The sequence below is a fragment of the Vicugna pacos genome, chromosome 8, assembly GCF_048564905.1.
Source record: "Vicugna pacos chromosome 8, VicPac4, whole genome shotgun sequence".
Taxonomy (NCBI): Eukaryota; Metazoa; Chordata; class Mammalia; order Artiodactyla; family Camelidae; genus Vicugna; species Vicugna pacos.
Window position 1 is genome coordinate 70,641,138 of NC_132994.1, and position 18,665 is coordinate 70,659,802.

The 18,665-nt window shown below is 50.5% G+C and overlaps 1 protein-coding gene across 4 annotated transcripts in view; it reads left to right on the forward strand.

Annotated features, from left to right (window-relative positions):
• SYNJ2 (synaptojanin 2) overlaps positions 1 to 18,665 on the forward strand; it is an 87,532-nt gene that overhangs the window by 60,475 nt on the left and 8,392 nt on the right. For 3 of the 4 annotated variants that reach the window (XM_072966115.1, XM_072966116.1, XM_031679843.2), the window contains exons 9-22: positions 557 to 638; positions 1,359 to 1,508; positions 1,584 to 1,749; positions 4,601 to 4,792; positions 6,265 to 6,346; positions 7,010 to 7,150; positions 8,946 to 9,138; positions 11,990 to 12,148; positions 13,766 to 13,922; positions 14,957 to 15,074; positions 16,248 to 16,466; positions 16,550 to 16,628; positions 17,185 to 17,353; positions 17,806 to 17,982. In XM_072966115.1, the coding sequence (XP_072822216.1) occupies positions 557 to 638; positions 1,359 to 1,508; positions 1,584 to 1,749; positions 4,601 to 4,792; positions 6,265 to 6,346; positions 7,010 to 7,150; positions 8,946 to 9,138; positions 11,990 to 12,148; positions 13,766 to 13,922; positions 14,957 to 15,074; positions 16,248 to 16,466; positions 16,550 to 16,628; positions 17,185 to 17,353; positions 17,806 to 17,982 (2,084 nt within the window). The remainder of the gene's footprint in view (positions 1 to 556; positions 639 to 1,358; positions 1,509 to 1,583; positions 1,750 to 4,600; positions 4,793 to 6,264; positions 6,347 to 7,009; positions 7,151 to 8,945; positions 9,139 to 11,989; positions 12,149 to 13,765; positions 13,923 to 14,956; positions 15,075 to 16,247; positions 16,467 to 16,549; positions 16,629 to 17,184; positions 17,354 to 17,805; positions 17,983 to 18,665) is intronic. The other variant, XM_072966114.1, reaches the window with a different exon arrangement.

Sequence of the window (18,665 nt, forward strand, 5' to 3'; positions counted from 1 at the left end):
ATTGTGAACGAATCAACAATATATATTAGGTATCTTTTGACAGAAACACCCACAGAACAAGGTTACAGATTGATTAGCTGATGCAAATATGTGACCACAGGCCCTGCCCCAGTGTTCCTCCAGGAGTAGTGACTTGGCTTTTGTTACTTTGCTAACAGTTTGATTCACTAATAGTTCATGGACAACTTTCTAGAGCATAAGTATGGTGAGCAAGGGGAACTGACTGTATTTATAGCACCCCGGGTGTGCAGGCTGCTGAGAGCGTGCTCTGGGGGTCGGCCTACCCGTAGCAGGGCTGGGGCCCCCCCACCGCGATGTGCACCATTGAGCCCCCACTGGGGTTCTGTGGAACAGACAGGCCTGGGCAAACAGCTTAGGATCAGCTCGTCTACATAATTCCAGCGCTCTGGGCGGGGGGGGGGGGGCGTTGGGCTCTAGGTGGCAGGTGGGCTACCAGGGAGGAGGAGAGGGGTTGTCTCTTGGGACAGATTTCCTTGGGGGACGACTGCTCCTTCCAGCAGAATTTGTAACCGTTGGCGTTTCTCGTTTCCCTAAGTTTGCAGAAAGGCACTTTGCGGATGAACTGTCTGGACTGCCTGGACCGAACCAACGCGGTGCAGAGCTTCATCGCCCTCGAGGTCTGTGTCTCGGACCATCCGTGTTCTGTCCTGTGTTTTTCCAGGGGGACAGGCTGGGCTGAGCGCCCTCGTTGGCAAGATGCGGGAGGCATCACTGGGCTAACTTTCTAAGTGTGAGGGCAGGGGGGCAGGAATGTGCCCGGCATGTAGAGTGAGGTCTCCCTGGGTGGCTGGCCTGTGGGAGCTGCAGTGTGCCTTTGACCTGTCACACGCACACCTCCTCACACTCTCTGAAATGCATCCCAGCCGTGGTGGCCCAAGGGTGCCACCCTGAGAAACGGTGGTTGTATGTATGATTGTTGTGAGTATTCCGTTGGATGAAGGCAGAGTGAGGCTGGGTTTGCAGCCTGAGCGGGAGACCTGCATTTGTCTCTGTGGCCCACTGCCTGGGTGACCTCTCCTGGCTCACCACTGGGAGGAAGGGTGGGGTCAGCGCCGCCTGCAGCCCACCCCTTGCTGTCCGGCCCTCCGGTAGTGGAGGAGGAGGGGAGGAGTAAGGGATTCAGAGGAGGGCTGGGTGATGGGTAGATAAATTTGGGTTAGTGGTGGCGGGAAGCCCCGTTCTCTGCTGTGAAGCCTTGTCCTCTGGAGGCCGCAGACTAACCCACAGCAACATGCTGAGTGGGGAACTCATGGGGATGGCACTTGCTGGTGTCCCCTAGGCAACAGTGGGGCAGCTTCCAGGTGAGAAGTCGGTGACAACTGTCTCTTCTCTCCCAGGTCCTCCATCTGCAGCTTGAGAGCCTCGGACTGAATTCCAAGCCCATTGCCGACCGCTTCGTGGAGTCCTTCAAGGCAATGTGGTCTCTGAACGGGCACAGTCTGAGCAAGATGTTCACAGGCAGCCGGGCCCTGGAAGGCAAGGCCAAGGTAGGGGCCGGCTGAGGGGCAGGGTCGGGGGTCTGCGCGGGCCCCTCTCACGGCCTATCATCCGACCCGTGGCAGGTGGGGAAGCTGAAGGATGGGGCCCGGTCCGTGTCTCGCACTATCCAGTCCAACTTCTTCGACGGGGCGAAGCAGGAGGCCATCAGGCTGCTGCTGGTCGGGGACGTCTACACCGAGGAGTCTGCAGACAAGGGAAGGGTGCTGCTGGACAACCCGGCCCTGCTGGGTAAGGCAGCCCCCGCTCCACCGGGGTGGGAGGGATGTCCGGCTGTCCTGCTGCCTGGAGGGAAGTCTTCCCAGCCAGCCTTCCCACCCCTCACGGAGCCCCAGAATCCCATGTGGTGGGGGGCGGGCACTGCCCTGAGCTGTAGGGCAGCAGGAGGGAGCTTCTGTGCTTGGAATCTGGTCCCTGACTTCAGCTCCATCAGCCTCCCAGTCTGACCAGCTGATCTCAGCAGCTTTCAGCCGTGTTTTGTATTTGATGAGATGATCAGTCAGGTGCAGCCACAAGAGGAGACAGAATGGAGGCTCAGGAAAAACAAGGTTATCATACTCAATCCTCAAGACAGGAGGCGTGCCACGTGGGGCCCCATGGAAACCCCCAGGGTGGCCAGAAGGCAGCAGCACGCTAAGGCCATGGCCTTTATTGGGGTTTCCATAGGAAAGGCAGGGCAAGGTAGATAATGTAGGATGGGCTAGCTTGGGTAATTTGGGGGGCTTTGGGCTCTACAGATGGGCTCTAGTTGGGTGGTACCTGGTCTTGGAAGGATTCATCGGCCAGGGAACATCGTCTCCAGGGCGTGCCAGCCAGAAAGAGGAGGTGAGGCCCCAGATTGGTGAGTTTGCACATTACAGGCTCTGGCTGCGTCTGAGAGTCGGCTTAGCCCCAGGAGGGGCGGTCTCTCCCCAGCCAGAAAGGCTTTTTAAGATGTCAGACGCCACGGTCAATAGGAGATAAAAGTGTATCCACGACGGCAGCCACCACTGTGGTCCCTGGGCTCCCGTGAACGCTCGCTCCTCTACTTTCTTTTTTTTTTTTTTACATTTTTTTATTGATTCATAATCATTTTACAGTGTTGTGTCAAATTCCAGTGTTCAGCACAATTTTTCAGTCATTCATGGACATATACACACTCATTGTCACATTTTTTTCTCTGTGATTTATCATAACATTTTGTGTATATTTCCCTGTGCTATACAGTGTAATCTTGTTTATCTATTCTACAATTTTGAAATCCCAGTCTATCCCTTCCCACCCTCCACCCCCTGGTAACCACAAGTCTGTATTCTCTGTCCATGAGTCTATTTCTGTCCTGTATTTATGCTTTGTTTTTGTTTGTTTGTTTGTTTTTGTTTTTTAGATTCCGCATATGAGCGATCTCATATGGTATTTTTCTTTCTCTTTCTGGCTTACTTCACTTAGAATGACATTCTCTAGGAGCATCCATGTTGCGAACGCTCGCTCTTCTACTTTCTAAGTTTGAACTATTTTCCACACTGAGAGGAGGGGAGAGGTTGGGAGGGTCCTGCAGGAGTCAGCGTGCTCCTCCCAAAGTGTCTTTGAATGCTAACTCACCCAGGAATCTTTGTTGGCCCACATGCGTTCCTGGCCCCATTGCAGGTGTCCTTTGTGGAGAGTCTCCCATGGGGGCGGCCTCCTGTTTCCAGTAGGGCCCCAGGACCCTGTGCAGGTCTCCCAGGGATGGAGACGCCTTCCCTCTCAGGGGCAAGACTATCCTGATTCCTTCAATAGCTAGAGGTTTCTTTCTTCATTCTTTCGAAATTGAGATAGATTTGGTGTGTAGCATTGTGTTAGTTTCAGGTGTACAACAGAACAGCTCGGTATTTGTACAGTCGGCAAAGTGGTCACAGTAAGTCTAGTTACCTACCATTCATCGCCACGCGTGGTTACAAAAGGCTCTTCTTGTGATGAGAACTTTTAAGAACCACTCTCTTAGCACCTTTCAAATATATAATACAGCAGTGTTAACACAGCCGTGCTGTACTTTGCATCCCCAGGGCTTATTTATTTTATAATTAGAAGTTTGTACGTTTTGTTTTGGAGTTTGTAGCATCATCCACTGCAGCCTGTGGAAACTCTTTTCTGAATCTTTGACTTCATTTTTTTAAGTGTGCGTGTGTGTGCGCGTGCGTGCGTGAGTGCATGTGTAAGACTGTACATACAAGTGAGGTAGAGGTTTCTTTGGGAAAATTTTAGTGGCATCTTATCCTCTAGAGCCTGCACACATTACAGTCTCTTAGGAAAGAAGGGGAAACCCGGCATTTTTTCCTTTAAAAATGTATGAGTCTTGTCTTAGAAATTGTTGGTGCTTTTGAAAAATTAGTTTGCCATGCTTAAAATGGTTCCACACTCCTTCTACTTTCATCCTTCCGTCGTTAGGGGAACTTTTATTTGGCTCCCAATAGCCAAGGCGATGTTTGTGTTGACCCTGGAAACCAGGCCTGCTCAGGAAAAGTGGAAAGAAACTCTGAGTTTCTTATTATTAAATAGCCAAGTAAACACGACAGAAATTTGGGCTAAGCCATTTGTTTAAAAAGTGCAATATATTTTGGCTCTCTAGAGGATGGACATGGTTCAGAGTAATGCTTTTTTAAAGGCTTGAGTCTGAAGTAAAACAAACAAAACGGAATATTTCACGCAACAGAATGCATGATGAAAAGTGGGGAATGCGAAGATGGGTATCAGGCACTTAAAGTTACACGTGTGTCTATTTTACCAGGGAAAGTTGTGGTGTCCACTTGCTTGAATTACCACGGGATTGTGGAGCAATCCCCAAGGATGGGATTCCCTGGGATCTGTTGCCTCCGTGGGTCTGGCTGGGATAAGGGTGTGGAGGGGGAGCCTCTGGTTCTGTGTTTTCATGACGTAATGGAAGTGCCACAGGGAAGTATTCTGGTCATGGTGGTTTTCAGCCGCTTAGCACCTTCGTCAGGAGCGTGCGTTGGTCCATACTGATGGGGTCCTGTATCCCTCTGTGACACGGAGCCTGGCCATGTTTCTGGGCGTGCGTGGGGTTTGGGGATACAAACATGCCCTTTCTAATGCCTCCTGACAGTGACTCCCAGAGTCCTGAGAGCCATGTCGGAGCGCCAGGAGGAGTTCACGCACTTCAAGCCAGTGCGCGTTGCCGTGGGCACCTGGAACGTGAACGGAGGGAAGCAGTTCAGGAGCAACCTGCTGGGGACGGCAGAGCTGGCCGACTGGCTGCTGGACGCGCCCACACTTTCCGGAGTCACCGATTGCCAGGGTGAGCGTGGCCGCTGCGGTGACAGTGAGGCACACACCCAGCCACCTGTCCGACCTCTCCCCCAGGCGGACTTGTGAAGTTTGGTACTTGGCGGTCTCACTCTTTGAAACATGTAGAAAGCGCTGTGGTCTAACTTTCCAGCACACGCCGATGCCTTCTCTTTCCCAGACGTTTGGAAGGGTTATTAAAGCAGTGAATCCCTTTTCTCTTCACATGTAGAGATTTTGCACTTCTGGGTTTTGTTGATTAGAACCTTCTTGTTATAAGGAGGAAGGTGCTGGGCAGAGCCAGGCACTGACCCAGGACATCTGTCCCTGCCTTTTCCTAAACCGACCATGTCAACACAACTGCTGTAGAAGTCGTGAGAGCATTTGTGTACCTTTTAAGAATAATTCAAGTCTGACAACTCACTTTTTGATTTGTATCATGCGAGGTAATGTTTAATGGCCTCAGAACTCAGGATTCGAACACATTTCCTCCAGTCAGTGTGTATCTAGGGCTTTTCTTTTTCCTGCTCACGTGGATTCTGGAAAGACTCGGGGTCCAGTTCTCTGCCTGTTGGTGTGCAGTGGTGGAGGGCGGGCTGGCTGTGCTTATGTCCTCAACAGCTGTGCTGGGGGGTGCCCAGAGCCCCATCTCCAGCTGTCCGAGCACCGGCTGCAGGGGCTGAGGGTAGGGGGTTGGGGTGGGGGAGAGTGTGTATGTGGTTCGGGGTCACTGGGATGGCTCAGGCAGCTGAGTGTCAGAAGGACACAACTGGAGGGCAGTTGGTGCAGGGTTTCCATGAACCTAAGCTTCCCTGTTAAAGGGAACAAGCAGGGGGAGGGTAAAGTTCAGTGGTAGAGCATGTGTTTAGCACGCCCAAGGTCCGGGGTTCAAAGCCCAGTACTTCCATTAAAAAAAAAAAAAGGAACAGGGAGAATGGATGAGGGACACCTCTGCTCACTGTGCTTCCTGTAAACCAGGCATTTCTGGGGCAGATTTCATCAGAGTGGGTCCCAAGCAGGGCTGGATGTCCCCTTCTCTGACCACCAGGACAACAGTGCCCTGGGACAGGACCACAGTCAGTCATTAATCCAGCGAGGCAGGCCCAACACCATGAAAAGTCCTGAGGGGCACATAGAAGTGTGAGCCCCGGCTGCTCCTGGGGACCTTAGGGTCTGGCTGGTGGTGGGGTGGGGTTCATCAGTCCAAGCCCTTTACATGTGTCATCTGAGAACTTACTCTTCTCTACCACCCTGCAAGGTGGCCCTTACTGTCCTTTTTGCAGAGGGAGCAGCAGAGGTCTGGAGCGGTTAGTGGTGAACCCAGGATGCAGACAGGGAAAGGCCATGTGCACGGTGGGAGCAGGAAGGGGGTCGGCTCGCCGCGTGGTCTGGAGAGGTCACCCGGGCGGTGGGATGGCGGGCCCATGACCTGGCCAACCCAGGCCTCACGGGTCTGATTTCCTTCGTCTTCTGCTTGTTCCGCAGATGAAAGCAGCCCAGCTGACATATTTGCCGTGGGGTTTGAAGAGATGGTGGAGCTGAGTGCAGGCAATATCGTCAATGCCAGGTAGACGGCCGGGCCTGGGGCATCGGCTAACCCACGGCCCTCGGCACGTTGGTACTTCTGAGTGTGCCCTGGCCCCGTCCTCACAGGCTGCTCCTCCCTGTTCCTCTTTCTCTGCTGATGAAGGAAACGGAAGGAAGGGAGGGCTAGGCTCGGTATTCCATGAGGTGCTGCTGCCTCGGCCACGTGTGCAGGCTGATTTGTGCTGTGAGTCAGCATGCGTGAGCCCGGAGGGCGGGGACCGATTCACGTTTCCTGGGGAAAGTAAGAGAGCGTGAGTGTAAGTGATAAACCAGGTACAAAGGAAGAAAACCACTGAATTAACATCTGGTATGAGGTCAACTGGACTCTTTCCTAGTTCGTTGCAAGGAATTTTCTGAACGAGTAGCAAAACCCGCTTCTATGGAGGTCTGATGAGCAAGGCCCTGGGCTGGGTTTCAGGTGGCAGGGGTTGAGGTGGCGCCCGTGTTGTGATTTGTATAACACAGCCAGAAATACGCGGATGGTCCCCCGCAGGGGTTAAGGTGTGACGCTGGTGCAGGAGTCCAGGCGGTAGGATGTCGGTCAGTTTGGTAAAAAGAAAGAACTAAAGGCTGGAGGAGTTTGTCGGGGGGAGAGCCTGCTTCCAGCTGATGGCAAACAGCTTTCTGCTTTTCTCTTGTCCAGTACCACCAACAGGAAGATGTGGGGTGAGCAGCTTCAGAAAGCCATCTCACGCTCTCATAGGTACATTCTCTTGACTTCGGCACAGCTGGTGGGCGTCTGCCTTTATATCTTTGTACGCCCATACCATGTCCCGTTCATCAGGTAAGAAAATTTTGTTGACAAACATCTAGGGGTACATGGGACTGTTTTATTCTGACTTCCTTTTCCCCTCCTTCCCGCAGCAGGAATCAGGACCTGCCATTATTCTAGGTAAATGTAATAAACCCCCCAGGAAAATCCAGGCTGAATAGAATATTGTTTAGCATTTAAAAAGCCACAATGGAAACCTTCAACCTCAGGAAGCTGGACCCTGTTAGGAGGGGGTTTCATGGTCATTGTCACCCAGGCTTAGTTTTGCACAAGGAAAGGGATTCCCTGCTGAAGTGTTAGACGGGAAACCTCTGACCGAGAGCCGGGTAACTCATCGGGAAATGCCAATTCTATTGTCTCTTTTTAAAAGAATTCTAAGTAAGATGTGTGGGCAGACACTTCTACCACTGTCATCCCATTGCTGAGTGCCCGAGTGACAGCTTTGTGAATGTCAGAAAGGGAAACCTTAGGAGAAGGATGTCTTTTAGGAAAGGGTGTGTGCGCGTGGCGTTGAAACGTCTGTGAGGGAATCCCCTTCTCCCTCAGCATCTCAGAGCCTCACTTTACTCCCTAGCCTCACGTTGTTACAGTGTCCTCCGGTCTCTCTCTTTGCCAACACCAGGCGTTCAGCTGGCCCCTTAAGCCCTGGAGTCGCACCTGGTTGAGCACCTCTGGGGAGTCAGAGGACCGCGGGCGTGCCCGTGGCAGCACTTGGAGAGCAAGGCTGTGCTGTGTTCACAATCCTCTTCCGTGACGTTCGGGAAATGCTAAAGTTCTTGTCCCCCACTTGGGGAAGTCTGGCAGGGTCCAAAGTGAGTGGGTAAAGGTCAGTCACGGTGAGAGTAAAGGTGAGGTTAGGGTGGGAGTCAGAGATAGGCTGCGAGGAAGGAATGACGCCCCGGGAGGGGCTCTGCATTTCCCAGGTGTCGCCTCAGGTCCTGACACCTGTGTCCTGGGCCTCGCGCTCCTTCAGCCTCAGGCTTGCTGAGCTCACACACCTGTTGGCAGGTCATCCCCACACCTTGTCTGCTGGGTGACAGTCCCAGGGAGCAGGTGGAGGCTTCAGTCTGTGCTTCCGCGGACCTCCATGCTCCTTTGTTTTTTGGGTTTTTTTTTTTGGTGGAGGGGAGGTATTAGATTTATTTATTTGTTTATTTATTTAACAGAGGTACTGGGGATTGAACCAGGACCTCGTGCTTGCTAAACGTATGCTCTACCACTAAGCTGTACCTTCCCCCACACTCACTTGTGTGCATTAAAAGTTGGCATTTTAATGTGAACAGCTGGCGTCTCCATGCAACCCCCCCCCAGCCCAGCACAGATAGCTGGATAGTTCCTTTTTCCTAAAACGTGTTGATTACCTGATGGCACATCCTGTGCTCTGCAGGAAAGCCGCCTGGGGTGGGGTGGGGTGGGGCTGGGGGCGGTGAAGCCCGGGCTGCTCCTGCTGCAGTGAGAGCGGAAGTGGGTGGGATGGCAGTGACTCAGCTCCACGCGGCTTTGTGAGGTGCTTCTATGAGCACCCTGGAGCTGGGGCCGTGGAGAGGGTGCCATTGACACGTACGGGGCCATTGACAACAATAAGAGGAAGGTCAGAAGTGACATCTGAGTTGATGGCAGTCACGCCATCACCATGTGGTCTGGCCGCTGGAGATGTGACGAAACAGGCTTGGAGCTGATGGTTTTGAAATTCTCGAAGCTGCAAGCCTCGTGCTGCTGCTCGGCATTTTTCAGTAGCAAAACAATTTGTGCTTTTCCTTTGGAGCCACGAAGAAGTCCCTCTACGTGCACACGTTCTATGTTCCAGGGATGTGGCGATTGACACGGTGAAGACGGGCATGGGCGGAAAGGCCGGGAACAAGGGCGCCGTGGCCATCCGCTTCCAGTTCCACAGCACCAGCTTCTGCTTCATCTGCAGCCACCTGACTGCCGGGCAGTCCCAAGTGAAGGAGAGGAACGAGGACTACAGGGAGATCACCCAGAAGCTGAGCTTCCCGACGGTGAGCAGCGTGGCATCCGGGGACGGCACCAGCAGTAGTGGGCGGGGGCCGGGAAATGGGGCGCGCGCCAGCCCCCCACTCAGGTCAGTCCCACACGTGGTTTTCTGAGTTGCTAATATGGGCAGGCAGTGGGGGACACGACCTAGGAGGGTCCCTGCCCCTAAGGGCTCGGCCCTGGGGAGGGGAAATGACCAGGGCTTCTGCAGTAGAGGGGAGCAGGGGGTCCAGCCCCAGAGTGTCTGTCCCCCGGTATCTCTGTACGTTTCCTAATGTCCTCACATGCCCTGCATTTTCTCACTCTAACTCAACTTTATGGTCAGGGAAAGAAAACCAGTGTGTTTGTACTTTGTCCAAGTCGGTGAAGAACATTTGAATCCAAACAGCATAAGACTTGGTTTTCTTGTGATTCCCACATACATTCTGTTGGGGCTCAGAAAAGAATGCCCCTTTTTGAAACCAGTGAATTCTTGACCCAGGAGCCCTGGATCCAGGTCTGGTCTCACCGTTGCCGATAACGTGCATCATGCCGCCCTCTAGTGATGGTCCAGGGGTTTTCATTCTGAAGCCTTGGGATCTTTCCAAATTCAGATTTGAATGTTTTCCTTCCTGTGCAAAGATGATGGCCTGCACACCTTCAGCCTGGGGCAGACACCTGTTTCCCAGCAGTGAGGGCAGACTTCAGCTGTTTCTGACACATATTCTGCCACTGAGATACGGTTGGGTGGCTCATGGAACTCTTACGTGTGAGGTCAGATCTGTTAAAACTCACATCCTGTTCACCAAGCTGCGCTCCAGGCAAAACTTCCTTAGTTTTCATTAAGAAGTGCTGTAATCCTTGTTGTAGTTTTTAACTTCCTGGATTAGAAAAGAAAGAAATGGGTTTGGAATTTGCAATTGTAATTTTTCCAGATTATGTAGGGCTGATATTTTCTTTGGATTGTCTACGTAGTTAAAAAGAAAACTTCAACCCTTCTGACTTAAAAAGTGCTGTTTTACTAAAAATAGACTTATCATATGATCCAGCCATCCCACTCCTGAGCATATATCTGGAGGAAACTTTAATTCAAAAAGATTCATGCACCCCAGTGTTCATAGCAGCACTATTTACAGAAGCCAAGATATGGAAGCAACCTAAATGTCCATCAGCAGATGATTGGATAAAGAAGTTGCTACACACACACACACACACACACACACACACACACACACACACACACAGTGGAATACTACTCAGCCATAAAAAAGAATGAAATAATGCCATTTCAGCAACATGGATGGACCTAGAGATTATCATACTAAGTCAGACCAAAAAAAATTCCATATTATATCACTTACATGTGGAATCTTAAAAAATGGCAGAAATGAATTTATTTACAAAACAGAAACAGACTCACAGTCATAGGAAATAAACTTCTGGTTCCTAGGGAGGAAATGGGAGGAGAGGGATAAATGAGGAGTTTGGGGTTTGCAGATACTATAACTACTATATCTAAAATAGATAAACAACAAGGTCCTACTATTTAGCTCAGGGAACTATATTCAATATCTTATAATAACCTGCAATGATAAAGGATATGAAGAACTTTATATATATGTGTGTACATATATATGTATTTATATAAATAACTGAATCACTAAGCTGCACACCAGAAACTAACACAATATTGCAAAATCAACTATAATTCAATAAAAAAAGGATTGGATGGAAAAAGTGGTGTTTTAAAATAGTAACCCTGGGACACATTCAAAATAATTAAAGGGTTTAAAATACAGTTTTTTTCAACAACAAATATTGAGGGCACCTGTAAGGTAATATGCTTTACCTGTGCTATCTAATAGAGTGGCCACTAGCTACAAGTAGCTATTTCAATGTAAAATATGTAAAATTAAATAAAACTAAAAATCCCGTTGTCACACCAGCCACATTTCAAGTGTTTGATGGCTCCCTGTGGCTGGCGATCCATCCTGGATTGCGCAGATGGAGAGCATTTTCATCACTGCAGAGTGTTCTGTTGGGCAGTGCGCTTTCATTGGACTGTGATGATGCCAGTTTTGTCCGGAGTACTGGTGTGGGTTGGGGGAGTGGAAATACCACTTAGTGTAGTAGAACAGAAACAGATTTTTGTAACTTAGCAGATCTGAGTTCTTTATCATGCACTAGCAGTGTAACCTTCAGCACATTTTCTGAACTTTTTTTTAATCTAAGAGAGCCAATAGTGTGTGTTTCCCAGGGCTGCCGTGAGGACATGTGCCCCGGAACAGAGCCCAGCGTTTAGACCGTTGACCCTGTGCTGCTCCTGTTTTTGTGATTCTGGAGGGAAGAGAGGGGAAGATGTCAGGGCTCTCCGGGGCTGGACCATGGGCACAGAGTGACTGGGCAAGATGGGGGGTAGGGGGTGAGATGGAGGATCACAGGGTGAAAATGTATAAAATCCACCATGTTCTATGAAGTTGCCTGTCCTGAGCATTTATACTTATTTTCTTAAGCCTCATCCTCCTAACACCGAAGGCTTGGGCAGTTCTTTTTAGGATACAGATACAACAAAGCAGGAGACCCGATGGTCCGGGTCCGATCGGCAGGGTAGATATTGGTGGTCATCCTCCCCTTAGACTTGGAGCTTTCTCCAAACCACTCAAAAATACTACAATTTTAAAAGAAAGCCATGTGAAAGTTCTTCAGTGGGTTATGGGATTAGTGGAAAATTAGATGCTCTAGCAGACTTTTCTTTTTAAGTAACATTTGAAGAAAAACACGTCTGCTTATTGTCTGTGCAGTCAGTTCTTTTTTCTCCCCTCACCCACCTTCCTCACAAGTTGGGCCAAATCATCTTTTTTTTTTTTAACAACTTAGGGAAGAAACGTTTTTTCTCACGATTATGTGTTTTGGTGTGGCGATTTCAACTACCGCATTGATCTCACTTACGAAGAAGTCTTCTATTTTGTGAAACGCCAAGACTGGAAGAAGCTTCTGGAATTTGATCAGCTACAGCTGCAGAAATCGAGTGGAAAAGTAAGCAGTGCTTTTAAAATAGTTTTTAACAGCCGCTCCAGCGTGGAATAGCATCTCCTAATATACATGCTGGTGTTCGCAAATTCAGCATCTGATTCCGATATGGTGGAAAACATGTGCGGCATAGGAAGTTAGAGGAATGTGAGCATCGGTCCACACGCTTCCCGTCCCTCCTCTCACTGGCCACAGTCAGGGGCTGTGTGTCTTCTCAGGGCCAGAGGGGCCATTACTCAAAAGGACAGGGGACACACGTCAGCCACCACAGGAGCTCAGAGCTTGGGAGGCTCTCTGCCAGTGCCCTGTGGTTGGAGGGGGGTCAGCTGTCCCTTCATCCTACAGACAAGCTGAGCCCCTGGTCCAGGGTCTCCCAGTGAGTTAGTAGCTGCATCAGTTTGAGTCAGAGCTGCTTTCAGAAGGCCCCACGTCAGCATCTGAGCGCACGGCTGGGTGAGGACATGATGTGCATAGTCCCCCCCGCCTCATACTCAGGGTGACGCTCGTAGGCACGGCTGTGTGTCAGACACGGTCAACCAGCAAGTGACACGCTGGACTGCTCAAAACACACCGATTTGTACATATAATCCTCAAGACCAGCCCACAGATGAGGTATTATGCCCATTTTATAGATTAGAAAACCGAGGCCAAGGTCAAATACCTTGTCCAAGGTCACACAGTCAGTGTGACCTTGAGCTGTGATACAGCCCAAGACTGTCAAACTACAGCGCTCATACTCCCCCTGTATAACCCAGCGCAGGTTTTTAGTGCCTCCTTAGACCACGACGTGATAGAAAAGATTCAGTTACAGGGTCTGTCCTCGGTTCTTCAGGTCACACCAGCCAGCCTCCATATGACTCGAAACTTACCTTCTCCTCCAGCTGTTACTGTTGGAAGCCTATTCGCTTCCTAGCAGGATGGGTCGAGGGGAGGGAAGCACAGCAAAATTCCATTTCCCTTTTGAAAATGCAGCAGGTTAGATGGTGAGGGAGGGGAAGTTAAGGTCCCTCCTGCAGCAAGATTTGGATGTTCTTACAGGTTTTCTGTTGCCCCGACTCTGACCTGGACCACTGAGGGCAGGGAGTCCTGAGGGGAGCGTGCCCACAGCAGGCCTTCCTGCTATGGGTTTTCTGTCCTCTTCCTGTCAACAAGCTCCACACCCTTTGCCCAAGCACTGAGTGGACATCTGTTCCCGGGCCTTCCCATGAGGCCAAGGCTGGACCCGGGGCTAACCGAAGGTGGAGGAGAGCTGGACTTTGGTTCTGGGCGTCTTTTTACCCAGTTGGTTTAGTTAGCAAATACAGATCAAGGGCTCGCTGGGTCTGGGCCGGGTGTGCATCTGCCTCATGCCTGTCACTGTCACCGGGTGCTGATGCGCAGACGTGTGACCGATCAGGTGCTGAGGCAGGTGGAAGACCCAGTGGTAGTATGTAAGTCAGCGGAGCAAATAGATAACCATCACTTTTCGCTAATTAAAAAATGCCCAGCTTTCTACATATTTGTAAATATGGTGTAGATTCTGTTACCCTAGGAATAAAACACTCTGAAATGTGCCTTGTATTTGCATGTAACGTACAGAATCTAGGAGAACTGACGTGGTCTTGTGACTTCTTTTCCCCATAGATTTTTAAAGACTTTCACGAAGGCATCATTGACTTTGGACCCACCTACAAGTATGATGTGGGCTCTGCCGCCTACGACACGAGTGACAAATGCCGCACGCCTGCCTGGACCGACAGAGTCCTGTGGTGGAGGAAGAGGCACCCTTTTGACAGAACAGGTGCGTGTGACATGCGTGCTGTCAGAGCTGGTGGAGGGCGAATGATCAGTACCTCAGAGGGAAAGTCACTCTTATTTAGTCCAGAGATAAATTTCTCTTGATAACCCAGAACTACGCAGAAGTTAGCCTAGATGTTGGCCCTAAGAACTGAGAGGTGTGTTTTTTGGGGAGGCTCCCCTCAGGGCTGTTTCTACAGACTGTGATCTGCAGATGGACCAGCTTCTGGCTCCCCCTCCCCTGCCTCACTGCCCCCCCCCGGACACACCACCCGCCCTCTCTTGTTCCCGGCGGGGACGAGGACAGAGGCCACGGCTCTTCCTCTCCAGCATCTCTACCTCTCAGACTCATGCATTTTTTCAGCCCATTTTGCTCAGCCAAACTCTTATCTGCTTAAAGCCCCAATTCCAGTCAAACACGGGCAGGACACAGGAAAGAGTTATAAATTAGTTGTCGATCATATTTTGAAGGATTATTGATGCCCAGCTAGGAGATGCAGTTTGTTTAAAAATTAGAACACCTCTAAACTAATACATAAACAGCTGAACTTTTCTGGTGAAGTGGATGCTGAGATTTCAAAGCCTGGAAATCCCACTTGTAGCTTGATGCATTTGTGTTCACATCAGTTTGTGGACATCTGCATGGCCGTAGAGCGCTAAGGCTGGATGCCTTCAAGTTCTTAGTTGCCGCATCTCCTGCTGTACCAACGGCTGCAAATCTCCTGTTTTCTGGGGGCCTGGGGCAGAATCCCTGCAGCAGGGACTTCTGTGTTCCCACCCAGCTTTCCTGCTGGGGAGGATGCAGGCAGCACTGGTCTTACTGTTTCGGATAATCTATGTGGGAGGAGTTTTTCTACCCCAGGCCCCAAAGGCACCTTGACATGGTTTCAAGCCCGAGGGGTTAGAGCGAAGGAGTCTGAGACAGGAGGTGGTCAGCGACGTGGATTGCTGGTGCAGCTGTCCCGTAATCGGCGTTCACATATGTTAACGCAATTTTGTGTTGTACGTGCGTCTGTTGATTGGAATCCCTGTGAGCAGCTGGAGAACTCAATCTTCTAGACAACAATCTGGAGGCTGACACCAGACTCAGACACACCTGGTCTCCTGGTGCCCTCAAGTATTACGGCCGAGCAGAGCTACAAGCATCTGACCACAGGTACGGTCCTGGCTGCTTTGGGCACATCCTCGGCTGAGAAAGGCAGTGTCTGCTGCTCTCTGCAGAGAGCGGACCTCCGCCCCCATCAGAATGTGTGTGTGTGAAATACAGTAAAGAGGGAAGAATAGTGTGACAAATCGCACTTGCCACCAGGAATTAATCAGCATTAGCATTTTTTCATCGCTCCGTATCATAAATGACATCACTTGTGAAAATTGCCAGGACACAACCTGTAGGATTCTGTGTCACTTACGTGCTCATATAAATGATGTCATTGTGCAACTTGCTTTTTGGTGACTTAGTATTTTTGAGATATAGTCACATGGCTGTCAGAGATCTGGCTTAATTTTTTCAGTATTCCCTAGTTTTAAAGGTTGCAACCATGTTATATATTATTTTGTCTTATGCGTTGCTTCCACTTAATATTATAAATGTCTTCAGTAAGGTTACATAATCTCTATAATAAAGAATTTTCTAAATGTTTTTGTAGAGTAAACCCATCCTTACAAAAATTACAAACCAGGTTTGTGTTTTGCATTATCTCCTGCTGATCTGTTTTTCTGCGTCTGTCAGATGGATTTCTGCAACGTTATCCTTGATGAGTGCGTAGCACGTTCTCACGTGGCTGTATCATAACTTAACTCTTTCCCTTTCATGGAACAGTTAGACTGTTTCCCTTTTCTCCCTCCCATCAACAGTGCTGTAATGATCAACCCTGTGTACAAGTCTTTGTCTGACTCTCTGGTCATTTCCATAGAACAAAGTTCTAGATTGAGATTAGCTGGTCAAAAGAGATGGGCATTGTGCTTCTTAACACAAATTGCCAGACAGGCCCCCCACCCCAGAAAAGCTTGAGCCCCAGGCACCGGGAGAATGCCCACCTCTCCACGCCCTCAGCAGTGCTGGCGATTACCATGTAAAGAATCTGCTGATGGCTGGCACTGTTTTCCCTCAAACCATTCTTAAACAGAAAAGCCAAGATAACACGAAGGCTGGGGATAGACAGATTGAAACCCCAGGATGGGACAGCCAGGCGGCGGGGTCCGTGGGGGGCCGCACACCAAGGCTGTGTTGCTGATGCTGGCTGTTTACAGCAGAGTTGGGGCTGAGGCGGGGCTAGGGGCGGTCCTGTCCCAGGTTAACTCACCCATCTTCCCTCCATGTCTCACGCAGACCCGTGCTGGCGATCGTGGAGGTGGAAGTGCAAGAAGTTGACGTGGGTGCTCGGGACAGGGTGTTCCAGGAAGTGTCCTCTTTCCAGGGCCCCCTGGATGCCACTGTCGTAGTCAACCTTCAGTCGCCAACCTTAGAAGAGAGAAACGAGTTTCCCGAGGACGTGCGCACAGAGCTCATGCAGACCTTGGGGAATTACGGGACGATTGTTCTGGTCAGGTGAGTGCTGCGGCCGGTAGGGTCCCGGCGTGCACGCCGGAGAGCGCTCCTGGGGTTGACCAGATGAATCTCGTTTATTCCAGGATCAACCAAGGGCAGATGCTGGTGACCTTTGCAGACAGTCACTCGGCTCTCAGCGTCCTGGATGTGGACGGAATGAAGGTGAGTCGTGCTCGGTCACCCGTGCAGCAGGGCTGCCTGTCCCCAGGGGTCTCTTGTGCTTTCCCATGGCCAGGTCTTCAGGAGCAGGGCAGGAGACAGGCCTCTTTATCCCACATCTAATTCTGGTATCTTTGTTGAGGTTTGTACTGGCCAGCCCTGGAGATTCTCCTGCAGAACTGGGGAGAAAGAGCAAGCATTGGAGCGCATTTCCCCTTGCGTGACTGGGTCTGTCTGCGCTCACACCTCCATGTGGGATGCAGCGATCTTTCTCTTTAGTTTGTGGTTTGGAACATGCAGCTCCTGGGTAGTTTCCATTTTGATATACTACCCTGGTTTTAAATCTACACAGAAAGAAAAGCTGGCGATGATAGTTGAGCGTTTATTTAGACCAAACGTGAGCTGTGCCGGGCCTGCCTAGGGTCCAGACCCTCTGTTTCTTCTAGCAAAACGCAAAGGCTGGCCCTGCTCCCAGTGTGTGTGTTTGAGCGAGACGCACTCTGGGTCAAAGCCGTCTGACGTCTGTGTTCATGCTCTGGCGGCTGCTCTGTCTCCCCAGGTGAAAGGCAGAGTTGTGAAGATCAGACCGAAGACCAAGGACTGGCTGAAAGGTTTGCAGGAGGAGATCATTCGAAAGCGAGACAGCATGGTCTCCATGTCCCCCACCGCCAACTCCTGTCTGCTGGAGGAAAACTTTGACTTCACGAGTTTGGACTATGAGTCCGAAGGTGAGCTGCCCTGCGAGGGCTTCGGTCAGGACGGCGAGGTGGGCGGGTGGCCAGGAAGTCCTCCCAGCAACCAGCATGAGTGCTTCAAGTTCCCTTCCGAGGCGCTCCCTCAGGCAGGTTCCAGAGGCTGCTTGGAGCGCAAGCCTTGCTCCATGCAAGAGGCTGGGCGGTACTCACGTGTAGGCGTGATGCCTGCAGGGGTCAGACTGGAGGCATCTAAAATGACATTGAAAACAGTGCTTTTGAGGATGTCAGGGTTGTGGGCTTGGTGCTGGGTCTCAGGCCTGAATGGAATTGGGGTCCCAGCCCTGCTGCCATGTGGGTGCCCTGGGCTGCTGGCAGCTGTGCCCCAGGTGTTCTGACACGAGCCATAGGCTTCAGTGTTGAAACAGATCCACTGATGTAAGACTAGTTCCTTTTACCCTGATTGCTGTGACGTTTCCTTCTCCAAGGGGATATTGTTGAAGATGATGAGGACTATTTGGTGGATGAGCTAATAAGCCAGCCTATGGTCTCAGACGGTGAACTGGGGGGAGATGAGCTCTCCGATGCCCCCAGCTCCACTGCAGCGGCCCCTCCCAGCAGGTTACCTGCACTCACCAAAAAGCAGCAGCGTCCAACCTACAAAGGTAACCAGGACCTTCCTTTTCTAAACAGCCTCTGGCGTCACGCTCACTCTTTGTCTCAGCAGCCGGGTCATGGTGCCACCATCATATGTGCACGTCCCACGAAGACGGGTGAAACAAATCATAGCACGTGGTGGAAACTGGGCCCAGCCACCACCACACTGATTTCCTCTAGTGATTTAATTTTTTTCCAACAACTGGTACCCCTATAACACACCAGATGCATGATAATTTGTTTCCTGTGTATATTTAAATGGTCATAGCTCTGAACTAGTTTTACATTTGTGATTTTTGCCCCCTTCTCCAAAACTTTTCTGATTCAATCTCATAAGAGACATATTCAATATCTATGTCTTGAGTTGCTGGTGTCTTGTTACATTCATATAACATTATATTATTATATAGTAATATGATAACATCAGCATCATTATATCATTTTAGACTTAAGAGGGACTGAAAGTCATAGGATTGAACTGCAGGCCCCTCGATTATATGGTATAATGACTCTTCTGAGTAAGTTTTAAAACCCACTAGTGTTCCATGGGCTGTAAAGTAACGTAGTTCATGCTCCCCATCAGACTCCTTTGGCTCAGTTTCATCCACAGCCACGAGTGCCTTCCTGCTGTTGATCAGTGTCTTCCCACTGGAAGAGAGCTATTACTGGCAGGTACAGGGGTTCAGCCACG